Consider the following 12,883-nt stretch of genomic DNA (forward strand, 5'->3'; position numbering starts at 1 on the left):
ATGTATACAATCCTTCGGTTGATCTATTATCTCCCCCAGATCTCCCTACCCTCCCAGCTGTAATTTGACAGTTTGCTTGTTGCTTTACTGTCTTTATATCCGTCTTTTGGTTCATCAGTTTATAATGTTCTTTAATATCCATAAAGAGTGAGGTCATGTGGTATTTCTCTTTCATTGACTGGCTTATTTCACTCAGCATGATGTTCTCTAGTTCTATCCAGGTTGCTGCAAATTATGAGAATTCCTTCTTTTTTATTTGCCACCATTTCTGTTTGAATTTGTTTACCTTCTATAATTGAAACTTTGTACCTTTGAGTGGAGGCCTAGGCCAGCAAAGGTAGGTGGAAAGCTTGGCTTTTTCCATTGCTGGGGAAACCCAAGTCTCCCTCCTGCTCTCTGTGGCTGTGGCCATCTTGGTTGGGTTTATTTGCATACTCTCTCTGGTTGGCTAGTGGACATGGCTTGTGGGTATATAGGAGGCATGGTCAATTTGCATATTACTCTTTTATTAGATAGGATGCTGTCAATCCCCATCTCAGATAGTTCAAAAGTGACAAGGGTATGTTAAAAATTTCAAAGAAGCTCTTCAAAATAGCAGCTGGGGAAGAGTGTTAAAAATGACCTTGGCAGTCAGAGAAAGATAAATATCACATCATCTAACTCATTTGTAGAATATAATCAACAACATAAGGTAATGAACAAAAATAGATCCAGAAACAGAGAAAAACCAAACAGACCATCAAACCTCAGAGGGAAGGCAGGAGGGCGAGGTGAGGGGAGGGAGGGAGGCTGGGTAAGAGATCAACTAAAAGCCTTATATGAATGTGAGCACAGACACTGGGACAGTGAGGACTTCTCCTGGGGGGTAGAAGTGGCTGAGGAAAAAGGAGATACATGTAATACTTTAAACAAACAAACAAAATTGTATTATAAAAATAATTAAATTAAATTTTAAGAAGTCCTCAACTATTAAATTACAAGACATAATTAATAATCCATTATTACTAATGCAGATAATTCCATTTAAAATGCATATGGCAGTGCAGTAGAGCCAACATAAATTCGTTTTCTCAACTCAGACATTATTTTTCTAAGAATCTGGCTAGATGTAGGTAACCTGACATACTATGAAAGGAAAAGAGAAACAAAGTTTCAGACATAAAACACACACACACACACACACAAATATGTGCTTGGTCAGTATTAAAATTAGAAGTGGGTCATAAAATCTCACTATTGAGGTCTGGCCCTGTTGGTAAAGTGAGCACTATGGGCTCCCTAGTACTCACTGACACCTCAAGCTCTTTAGCCACCGCAGAAAATAATAACCTGCACAGTCCCTGCTTTCCCCTCTCCTAGATCATCCCACTTTTTTTTTTTTAGTAGAGGACTCTTCATGGAGCCAGCTAATTCATCTCATGCATATATCAGTCTGTCTGCAAACTGCTATTTTTTACAAGTTCTCAAACTTCTGAGCTACCAAGAAGTTTTGATATTTAAAAAAATTAAAACTGAAAGATAATCAACCATTATTAACAATGCTTATCTCTGAGGGGTAGGGTCACAAGTCCCATATTTTATAAATATTTTCTAAAATATGTATGCATTGTTTTAAGATAAGAAAAATATATGTTGTTTTATCAAGAGACCTAGAGGCTGGCAAACAATGTCTAGATCCCTGCACAGAGATGGATTTCATAGATTGCTAGAGACAATATTCCCATTGCCTTTAATTTCGCTTCTTCCCTGTCCATAGGGAGAAAAGGGCCCGACCTTTTTCTTTCAAACACTCCAAGAATTAAGTTCTATAGAAGTGCTACAGAAGGGTTGTGACCAAGGCCTTGGCCAACCTGTAGGAAGCTTGCCTAAAGAAGCCAGAGAATAAGAGCACCAGATTATAACAGCCCAACCAGTGGGCTTTGGTAATAAAAGTCCTTTAGCCCAGAGGCTTTCTTATGCAAAATAGGAAAAGAGGGTGAGGTAGTGGATAGTTGCCCAATTTGCAATTCATGTCAGGCCTTCCTCTTTCTGCCATTTCTTTTGGCAGATTTAACCAGATAGCAGAGAATGCTTTAATGCCATTCTACATTTAGAAAATATTGAATGTCCAGAGTGTAAAGGGCCTGCTCTTATCTCTCCACTGTGGCTATGGTAATTACCAGGAAAGCTATACAGACTGCTCTGTTTGTCAGGAAGTAAGAGGAAAGAGGCATGATCATTACCTATTATCTTAAACTTGGGGGTTATATACTTCTAAGCTTAGGAAAGGGTAGAGAAGTTTTAATATAGTAAAGAAGGGAATGGGGATGGGGCTTATACACTGTGACCCAACCACACAATGGAATACCTCACAACTAATAAGAATGAGATAATTTTACATGAACTGATAAAAGTTTACCCAAAATTAACATTTTTAACGTGTGACAGAGTGCATAATGTGTGTAGTATCCAACCATCTATGTAAGAGAAAGAAAAGCTTAATATCAGAGATTAGCTCTGGAAGGGTAAACAAACTGACAACAGTGGAGGCCTCTGGGTAGGAAACAGGGGGGTATGGAATGGAGGTAGAAAAAAAAAAAGACTTCCTTTTGAAATACTCTTTAGAAACTTTTGAATTCTGTACCATATTTTTCAAATATATGTTTATTGATTTCAGAGAGAGGAAGGAATAATGAGAAAAAAGTCAATGATAAGAGAGAATCACTGATCAGCTGTCTCCTGCACGTCCCCCACTGGGTATCCAGTCTGCAATCTGGGCATGTGCCCCAACAGGGAGGAATATAAATGGTTCATAGGTCAACGCTCATCCACAAAGCCATGCCAGCAGGGCTGTACCATATATTTTTAATATATTTTTAAACATTCTACATATACTTCATAAGTAGGATCTCAATTACTAATCCAAAGTGAAGTATGAAGTCACTCACAGATGAGAACACTGAGGCTGAGAGAGGTTCGATCACTTTTCAACAGTCACACAACGAGAGTGGTGGAATGAGGATCCAAACATGACTCTTAAACATGGCATTGACCATACTTCTTAGTTTCAATGAACTCACAGATCCTGGAGGCAACAAAAATGTCATAACTATGAGGCGATGGAGTCACTATCACAGAAAGGACATGAAATAGTAGCTGGGAAGCAGGGGCATTAACAAATACATGCAATAGAATGGAGATCACAAAGCTATAAACTACTTCTTGGTCCTTTCTAACCCCTGTCTAGAAGCAGAACCCTACATCCTCCACTAGCACTATTTGTTTTACTGTTCCCCTATTTCCACCCATGATTGCCCGCAGTAGCCTAATTTCTCCTCCCCACCCCATGCCATCTTCCACAGCCTCCCATCTGACCACAGAAAAGTATTACCCATTCTGGCTCTCCTCAGCATACCTAAATTTTAAAATATCTGTTCTATGTTATATTCTCTCAGAACCATGTAGAACTAATCAACTAGCTCTAGCAGAAGTTACCCCTCCCAGATACACCTGCATATTAATTAACAGTAAGCATCAGCCAAAGAGCAAGTGATTTTAGGGAAAGGGAGGTATTGTAGAATCATGATGCAGTACAAGGAACACTAGGCTTGAGGGTCATGTGTCCTTGGTCTTATTCAGCCTATGTGACTTGGGGCAAATCAATTCACCTCCCTAACTCTCAACTTCCTTAGCTTATATTAAAAAAAAAAAAAATGTGTTATAACAGTTGATCTTTCCATCCTGCAATATTCCACCATACAATGCTGCTTTTCTGATTCCCATCCCCTCTGAACTTGATGTACTAGGTGTGTTGAACTGTACTGTCTGAGAAAAATATAATATAAGCCACATGTAATTTTAAACATTCTAGTAGCCCCACAAAAAGATAAAAAGAAACAGTGAAAATAATTTTAATAATAGATTTCATTTAACTCAATATTTCTAAAACATTATCATTTCAACATGCAATCAATATAAAAATTGAGTTTCCATTCTTATTTAGTACTAAGTCTACAAAAGTTGTTGACTTGCAATTCTTGAAAATCAATGCACAAAAAGCTAAAAGCACCTCCTTTATTCTTGGCATCAGCACTGACAGAGTTCCTGGCAGAGGATGGTTTGCTTGGCCAGCTCCTGCTGGAAAACCTGCATAATCTTGATGGCACAGTAATATTTTACGTTTACTTGCACAGAAACATGTAAGATTCTTGTGGTCAATGCTGAAATATTTCAGGTGCTCAAATTCTTAGGCCCTATTATGTCCTCCCCCTAACAAGGAATAAAATTGTTTACTGCCTGCAAAACCCATGTTTCCCCTCTTCCCAGCCCTCTATGCACATTCCTTCCAGCTTCCCTGATTACCCAGTTCCATTTTCAGATCATTAACCTCTAAGGCTGGCCTACTTTTCAAGGTCACAACAAGCAGAAAAACATCTGCATTATACAAATAATAAATTATAATTAGAATAAGATATAGAAAGGGAGAAACCAGCAAGTGTCTACCAGAAAGCAAGGATTCAGGCAGAATTGGTGAAAAAACCATTAGACAAAGCACAAAAATACTACTGCATGGCAGGGGAAGGGCTTCACAAGAGGGAAAGAGATGGTAACAATACTGAGTATAACAAAACAGGGGCTGGCTACTGGCCACCTGGAAAACTGAGCTGAAGCCCAAGAAGCACCAAGCAAGATCACTTTACCCAGTGAGAAGAGTGAAGCAGACTCATTTTGTTCTCAGTAATCACCTGTGTGATTCTGAAAGTCATGTTCTAGTCTGAATAGAGATTGGGCCCAGGTTCTTTTGAACCAATTGCAAAATCATGGAAATTGTGTACAGATAAACAACTAGGCCAGATCCATGAAAAGGAGCATAAGAGAGAAGAGGCCCTCTCAGGTGGCACTCTGTCTAACTAAAGGCCTGGTTCAAGGGTAAGATGTTCAAGGGCTTTATTCACACGATGACTGAAAAATCAACTCCTTGCCTTTGCCAAGAAGATGGAATGTTTCATAGACATACTCTCCATTCCCAAACTTCTCCTAACAAGGCATCTCTGGGTATAAGAGGAAACTGTTCTGGAGGACTTCAGCCCTCCGGCCCCACTTTGTTTCCATATGACCTGACACCAGCCAAGACAGTACACATGATTGCATTAGCTCTTCCTAGAATTAAGCTGGCCCCACTTCCATAGGGGCCCAGCCAGCAACAGGAAATTGGTGCCATGGATGAGTTATTCTGCTCTGGAGAGTGGAGAGGCTGAGGTGCATGGGAAAGACCACTCAGTCACAGATGGAGAGCTAGTAGGGGAAGAAAACATAGCCTCCCAGATCCAATGGAAAAGCTGAGCCAGCTTGCAGAGGAAGGGCGGGGAAGAAGGAGATGCTACAGAGAAAAGAATACCATTGTCATTTATGGGACTACTATTCACTTACCTTAGTCCCATTTCCCATCCCTCAGGAATTCTACCAACTTGGGAACATAAATAAGGATTCTTTTGGAAGTATATTTTGATGCTTAATGTTATTTCTTCAACAATAAAGAATTCCACTTTCTCTAGGACATATTCTCTGAAATATACTTTCTTCGTTTGGATTACAATGATCTTAAATTTGCTGAGAAAAAAATTCAAATAGATTATGTTTTACCTTTTTGATATACAAAAAACTGCTAATGTGACTACTTCTGGTGAGTTGAATTTGGGAAGAGACTTTTTATTACAATTCATTTCTAAATCTTTTAAATTTGGAGCCATGTGACAGTATTACCTATTTTTATCATACTTAAATATCCTGAAATTAAAGCAAAATTCGCCTCTTTGGACTTTTCATTATTTAAATTCCTGATTTGTTTTTAATTTTTAAAATTTATTTTAGAGAGAAGGAGGAAGAGAGAGAAAAAAACATTGACGTGAGAGAGAAACATTGATCAATTGCCTCCTGAGCTTGCCTGGAGATCAAACCCTCAACGTGGATGTGTATCCTGACCGACAATCAAACCTGCCACCTTTCAGTATATAGAACAGTGCTCCAATCAACTGAGCCACACCAGCCAGGACTGAATTCCTGATTTTTTAACTGATATTTTGTTTTCTTTCTTAAAAAGGAAAATGTTATTTTTAAAGAAAACTATTGACATACTACCTTCTATGTATCCTTTTTATGGAGGTCAAATTGCAGCCCATTCATGAATCTTCCTTTCCCATAACAACACCACTATAATGAGTCATGACTACTAATGAAGGTCAGGACCATCAGCCAGAGCACTTCTGAAGAAGTCTGAGCAGCTTTGCCAACGGCAAGCTCAATTGGCCTCTTGCCATCTGCTCTTAGGAGACCAGGGTTTATGAAATGAAAGGGCTTTAAAAAAAACCATAAAAGTTTTCCTAAATTTTTAACAAGTCTCTGGAACAATGGAGAAAGTCAGTGTCTGCCAAGACAAAGTAATTGCTTGAGCTAAAGCCAACACATGAACAACAGGGTGAAGGCCTGGGGATGGGGGGAGCAGGACACAGTGGGTCAATAAAGATAAATTTTTTAAAAGTCAGAGGATAGATATGAATGAATACAAACTATCTTAGCTTACCTGAGGATAATTAGTGATTCTTTCCCAAAGCATACAGAGCTATTCAGAGGGAATTCCTGCTGTGTTCATGTGTTCAGCAAAGGGGTGAAAAGAAAACTTTGAGCAATACAAAAAAAAAAAAAAAAAAAAAAAAAAAAAAAGCTCACTGAATTAGAGAAAGAGAATTGGAAACCTAATGATTAATAAATAAAAAACTGGCAGTTTGAAAGACAAATTGTGTATGTGATTCTGGGCTAGTCACTTTTCTCTGTGGTTTTCAAGTTTCTCAACCCAAAAAGAAAGAAGAAAGAAAGAAAAGTACTGGAATAAAGTTTTTTTCTCCAGTTTTAAAAGTTATATAATTGTATTCTAAGTCTAAATTCATGAGAAGAGTAGAGATTAGACATAACTCACATAGAGGGGAAAAAAGAATCTAAAAGCGTGAACTCCTATCCTTTGGAAAGGAGGCCAATGATTACATGTCTGAGGAATTAATCCTCAGGAAATAACCAAGGTTGTTCCCAAATAGTACTTAGGGAGCTTGTTTGCTTTACAATACTGAAGAAAACAATACAAAATAATCAAAATGTTCTGCAATGGGGAGTTGTTAAAATTAATTATAGGACTTTCTGTAAATTGGAATATTATTTTGCCATTTAAGACCATGTTTCAAAAAATACCTATCATATGCAAAATTTACTTATATCCATATATGTCTACACAGAGAAAAAATGCTGAAAGTATAACCATTATAATAGCAGACTTATAGGTGATTTGTTCTCTTCTTTAAATTTTTCCTATTTTTCACATGTCTTAAATGTACAAATATTTAATTTACAATTTAATATGGTTTAAATTAAGTTTTTTAAACATATGATGAGGAAGATTTTTTTTTTAACTCTGAAGTTCTATTCAGAGTTCAATCCTGCATAAAGTACATGATAAAATAGATGTGTCATGACTCAAACTCAATGTTCAAGAATCAGCAGGTTAGACGTTTTCCAAACTGCTCTCATAGACTACAGCACTAGTCTCTCCTAGGTGGTCTGGGCCAGCTCTTGCTCAGGTCTAGCAATTCCTCCTTATATAAGAGAATCAAAGAAATGACACAGGAGGTACCTCCATCCCCAAAAGGGCTCCTACAGGCCCAATCCTTGACAAACTGCCCCTTCTCCAGGAAGGGCAGGAGAGGTAGGCTTCATCACTCACCTGGATCAAACTTCACCACCAAGAGGCAGAGAATCAAGGTGGCCAGGAGGCTCTTTTTGAAGGGCAGGGAAACAAAGTGATTCACTACAGAGTCCCAAAGCCTGCGAAGCAACATCAGTAGTGACAGAAACTTTTGGGAGGAGTCTGGGCAGGGAGACAGAACATAACTGTAAGGTAAGTCACAGGAACCAGCTTCCCTAAATCTGAGCTTTGAGCTTGATTATAAGAGTTGAATAAAAGGTAATTTTATAACTCATGTAATTCATAAAGTGGTTCTAAAGGAGATTCCGAAGCTTCAACAATGTTTTAAGGACTATATAACCAGACTATCATTTCCTAGGGGAAGACTTTGACACACCACATCTACTCAGCTAGGAAAATCTGGCATATTTGGTGTTTTTCTAAATACCCTATTCTATAACATTATTTATATTTTAGCCTAAGATATGTGCATAGAGTTACACAGAACAATAGGTCTTGATTATCACAATATTGCAGGAAAATAAAGGGCACTTACCACACATAGTGAAGAATTCAAAGGTCCTGGATTATGAATATAAACATGAACACTACCAACCCTAGAACAAGTGGTGCCCAGTCCTGATAGAATACTCTGAATTTGCCATCAAACCCCTTTCTTCCCCCTCCTCCCCATGGGTGGAGGGGCAGAGGGTTTGGGGGGGTCATAGGTAATCTCTGAAGCCAACATATCCTGTTTGCAAAAAAGTGATCCTGTCTCAGCAGGTTCATGCTCTTTAGCATGCACGTGTGTGTGTGTGTGCACACACACACACTCATACACAACAACACTTAAGACAACAGTATTACAGTCTCATACAGCTGAAGGGCCCTTGTGGGGGGGGGGGGGAGAAGAAAGGAACTCAACCTATTCTATATCGAATATATTATGACCAATACATTAGAAACTGAAATTCATGATAAAGAACAATTTCCTTACAAAACTGCCATTGATAAAATGAGCTGCTTTAGAAAACAGTGAATTTCTGCACTTAAACGTATTTATGTACAGTCTAGAAGTCTAGATCACTCAAGGAAAAGGAGATGAAAAGGATTAAAGAACCAGGGGAAGGGTCTGGAGGAACTTTTAAGTTTCTTTGTAACAAATCAACACTTAAACCCACCCCTTTGCCAGTTCCCCAAGTGTGTGGTATTGAGTCCTGAAGTGGTTTCTCTACAAAAGCTAGTCTATAAATCTGCACGCTAATGTGCAGAGGTGGGCTGTCCACGAAGGGGGTGGACATCAATCACTGGAAAAGACACCCAAGAGGTTTGATGAGTGAGGCAGATGGGAGATTGAGCAGAGGCACCCAAACTGAAGATAAGTAATTTTTACCTCATAAGTCAGGTTACCAAGTTATCATGTTAGTTTCTCATTATCTTTTGGCTATCCCCAAGCATATCTCAGCTGTGTCTACATTTGCATTAGCATTTAAAGGAATAACATCCTACCTAGCCCAGCATAGTACAGGCAAGAGATCTAATGAGAGGACCCCAAGGAGATGGTGACTTTTAGGAGAAAAGAATCAAGGTCCTGAGACCCAGCAACATATTCCCATATGAAGATTTTCTTTCCACTACCAACTTCAGCATGTCTGGACTTTCTAAGCAACTCAACTGGTTTCTGATTCTGTGATTTGGGAGTTACTCATAGAAAGAATTGTTCCCAAACTCCCAGGAATGTCATGATGGACCCCAAGGCCCAGAGGAAAGCCCACAACTACACTTTAAAGCCGCAGAAGGATAATATCCTACTTTCCTGGTTTAGCTTCTGGTCCTCCTTAGAGTCAGAGTGTTCATGTTTCTGCTGTTGCCTTGCTATGCTGATGACCTGGAGTACATCCAGCTGCTGCTCCTCACTGAAGGCTGCAGAGCCCACCACTAGCTCCTCAGCCTCTGACAAGCAGCCCAGAGGCAGTAGCACCTGCTGTAGGTAAAGTTCTGTCAAGGCTCTGTATTCTGGAAGACCCTGATTGTCTGGGTCTTGGATCCAGGTACTGGCCGCTTCCAGCATAGCTCCAGGCTCTTGCATTTTGTTGTATAAAAGAACACTGCAGCCCAAAATAATCCAATCCCCCCCCCCCCGCCACCCCCCCAAAAAAGGTCAGTGTTCCACAGTTGGTTCATTTCTCATAACCACTATACTCTCTTATCCAACTCCTCCCCTGTGTCCTCCAGTCCTCCCTTATGGATTGCTGACATTGAAAGAATTAGGAATTTTTAGAAAGTAGCAAAAAGTTCTCTTCCACTATGACATTTCACTCTGTCATCCCATTTTACATCTCCTATTCCAGTATCCTCTACTCTTCCTCTTTCCTTTGACCCACTCTTAAATCCCTCTTTCCTCATCCTTTAGTGCTGTTTTGAGGTTTGAAAAAAAAAAATCAGATTTGGAGGAAAATGGAAGGGAATATGGAAGAGGAGAGGCACTGATTCAGAAGAGAACAAAAGTCTTCATTTTTGGAATGATCCAATGAGTCAGTAACAAGGACCTACTTTAAGGGGTAGCTTTTCAGGGACCTGGTAATACCGAAGAACCCAGGAAATAACTTCCCGCCACTGATCCATTTCTGCCAGGGCCTGGATCCCCACAACACACAAGGAGCATTTTACTTCTAAGGAACTGTCAGCAGAAAAACCAACTCAGATTTAGAAGCGGTCCCTCTCCATTTCATTCACATCTCCACACTGGTTCTTTTCCACCTTCCAATTTAGCAGCCATCACTTCCATCCTCCCCATTAGTATTCAAAGTGCCCTCACAATTACAATTGGTCTAAAGGGCCCCAATGTAGAAAAAACTGCCCCTTCTAGAAATTAAAAGTTCTATAAATCTGCTAGAGGCAAATCAACTCTTACCCAACATCTTTTTGAAAAATATATATTTTTATTGATTTCAGAGAGGAAGGAAGAGGGAGAGATAGAAACATCAATGGTGAAAGAGAATCATTGATTGCCTGCCTCCTGCATGTTCCCCAGTGGAGATGAGCCCACAACAAGGGCATGTGCCCTTGACCTGAACCTGGGACCCTTCAGTCCACAGGCCAGTGCCAAACCGGTTAGGGCTATGGTCTGCAAACTGCGGTTCACGAGCCACATGCGGCTCTTTGACCCCTTGAGTATGGCTCTTTCACAAAATCCCACGGCCTGGGAGAGTCTATTTTGAAGAAGTGGCATTAGAAGTTTAAGTTTAAAAAATTTGGCTCTCAAAAGAAATTTCAATCATTGTACTGTTGATATTTGGCTCTTTTGACTAATGAGTTTGCCGACCACTGGGCTTGCCCAACATCTTTGTATGCATGTGTACTTTCCTCTTTGTATGCCAGAATTAGAAAAATATACCTGCAACACAGGTGTGTGGATGGAAAGAGAGCTGGAACTAACAGTTTGTGTGAAGAAATGGGGATGGAGCCTGAGTGTGGTATAGGGAATCCACTGGCCTTAATGCCAGCCAATGAAATACCTCCAGTTACATTTCCATAAGACCAGGAATCACAGTCTTCAGCGTTTACTGTAACAAGCCCCCATACAATCCCTAAAATCACAACCAGGGCTCCTCAGCTTTGACTATTCTACCCATCACTTAATGTGTGATCTAATCCAATATTGTAACCCACAGAGAAATGATTTCCTCAAGTTCCAGAAGAGGCTAGCAGCATTAGAAAAGGTAGTGGAGCCGAAACCGGTTTGGCTCAGTGGATAGAGTGTCAGCCTGCGGACTGAAGGGTCCTGGGTTCAATTCTGGTGAAGGGCATGTACCTTGGTTGCGGGCACATCCCTAGTAGGGGGTGTGCAAGAGGCAGCTGATCAATGACTCTCTCTCATTGATGTTTTTAACTCTGTCTCTCTCCCTTCCTCTCTGTAAAAAATTAATAAAATATAAAATAAAGAAAAGGCAGTGGAGGGCAAGATTTTTCTTTCTCTAGGTTATTCTTTAATCCAGCTCTTCAGCAGGACCAGAGCCCTATTCCAACTCATCAGCCAAGACTAGATGTGAACAACTTAGGGATGGGGAGTGTACCTAGGAAAGGACTGAGACTGCTTATTGAAATAATTTAATACAACACACATTCTATCTTCCCATCAGATTGGAGCAGGGAGCAAAGGATTGGCTAAGCTCTGTTCAGAGGCTCCTTTTTCTCCTCTGCAGAATGTGCACTTCAGCCTGTTAGAGGCTTCCTATGTACATTCTGGGAATGACAGGTTTTAGAAATGCTGATCTCTCCTCAGGCAAACCCCGCATATATGTGCTCATAGGCCATCAGCCAGGGCTAGTTGCTCAGGCTCTGGCCGGCTTGCTGACAGGTGTGCAGCGCCTCCCGGAAGTCCAGGTGTACCACTAAGTGATTGGCCGCCTCCTCCAGTAGAGCTTCGGCCTCTGCCGCGACAGGACGACGCACACCATTTTGCTGCTGCTTAGGCACTCCCGATCCCCCTAAGTGTGACTGCAGCTGTCGACGGATCACTCTTCATAGCAGCCTGGTTCGAGGCTTCTACAGACGTCCCCACGTGGCCCCTCTCCAGGGCTCCAGGGGAGCCCTATTCGGCCTGGGAGAAGTGGGCAGTCCTCACAGCCGTGTCCACAACCCTTCAGGAGGCCGAGTCCTGGACAAGGAAAAGAAAGGGGCTATACAGTATTCTAAGGCTAAAGCTAGCTTCGCCCAGCTCCTGGAGAAGCAGTTTATATCGATGTGCAGAACGGCTGTGTGCCTCAACTACCTGGCCTAGCTTTTCTGTCCCCACAACGTGTACGGATGCACCTAAGCCCTGGGAGAATGCGAGTGTATGCTACTTCCCAAGAACAGAGCCACTCACCCAAGGAATAAACATTATCTTTCCAGTTCTCGCGGTTCTGCAGCATGGTTTGAGCGGCGCGCGGGACTCTGGGGGTTGTAGTTTTCCGGCCCTCGACTCTAGCTTTAATAATGCAAATGGGCAGATTAGGACTATAACCACCAGCATGCCGCGCACCCCAAAACTGGTTGTGTCCCAGGGAAAAAAACAAACAAGATCTAAGCCCACAACCTTAGCAGTTTCTTTGCAGGTAGGGAAGGCCTCTGTCTACCCTGTCAGGGTGTCTACCATGGTGATAGATATTTGGTCTTCTTGTGGGGAGGCAT

At 41.0% G+C, this 12,883-nt stretch overlaps 2 protein-coding genes and 1 long non-coding RNA gene across 4 annotated transcripts in view; all 3 read right to left on the bottom strand.

The window, feature by feature from the left end:
* The window catches only part of TUBA8 (tubulin alpha 8), a 74,599-nt gene extending 66,719 nt beyond the window's left edge, over positions 1-7,880 (bottom strand). The window contains exon 1 of the mRNA XM_036456847.2: positions 7,748-7,880. The gene's annotated coding sequence lies outside the window, so the exon portion shown is untranslated. The remainder of the gene's footprint in view (positions 1-7,747) is intronic.
* PEX26 (peroxisomal biogenesis factor 26) lies at positions 1,071-10,724 on the bottom strand. Of its 2 annotated transcripts, none has more exons than XM_045588567.1 (3): positions 9,521-10,724; positions 7,748-7,891; positions 1,071-1,125 (listed from the first exon to the last, which is right to left on the bottom strand). In XM_045588567.1, the coding sequence occupies exons 1-3, from the start codon at positions 9,795-9,797 to the stop codon at positions 1,103-1,105; spliced, it is 444 nt and encodes a 147-aa protein (XP_045444523.1). In that variant the 5' UTR covers positions 9,798-10,724; the 3' UTR covers positions 1,071-1,102. The 2 variants fall into 2 exon arrangements, with proteins under 2 accessions (XP_045444523.1, XP_045444522.1); XM_045588566.1 differs by lacking the exon at positions 1,071-1,125 and adding an exon at positions 4,036-5,359.
* Positions 10,725-11,674: 950 nt separating this feature from the next.
* LOC123653240 lies at positions 11,675-12,591 on the bottom strand. The gene is made up of 2 exons (XR_006742914.1): positions 12,483-12,591; positions 11,675-12,368 (listed from the first exon to the last, which is right to left on the bottom strand). It is a non-coding gene; the product is annotated as an uncharacterized LOC123653240 (long non-coding RNA).
* Between the last annotated feature and the right edge of the window lie 292 nt (positions 12,592-12,883).

Source organism: Pipistrellus kuhlii, unplaced genomic scaffold (assembly GCF_014108245.1).
Source record: "Pipistrellus kuhlii isolate mPipKuh1 unplaced genomic scaffold, mPipKuh1.p scaffold_m20_p_3, whole genome shotgun sequence".
NCBI classification, from domain to species: Eukaryota; Metazoa; Chordata; class Mammalia; order Chiroptera; family Vespertilionidae; genus Pipistrellus; species Pipistrellus kuhlii.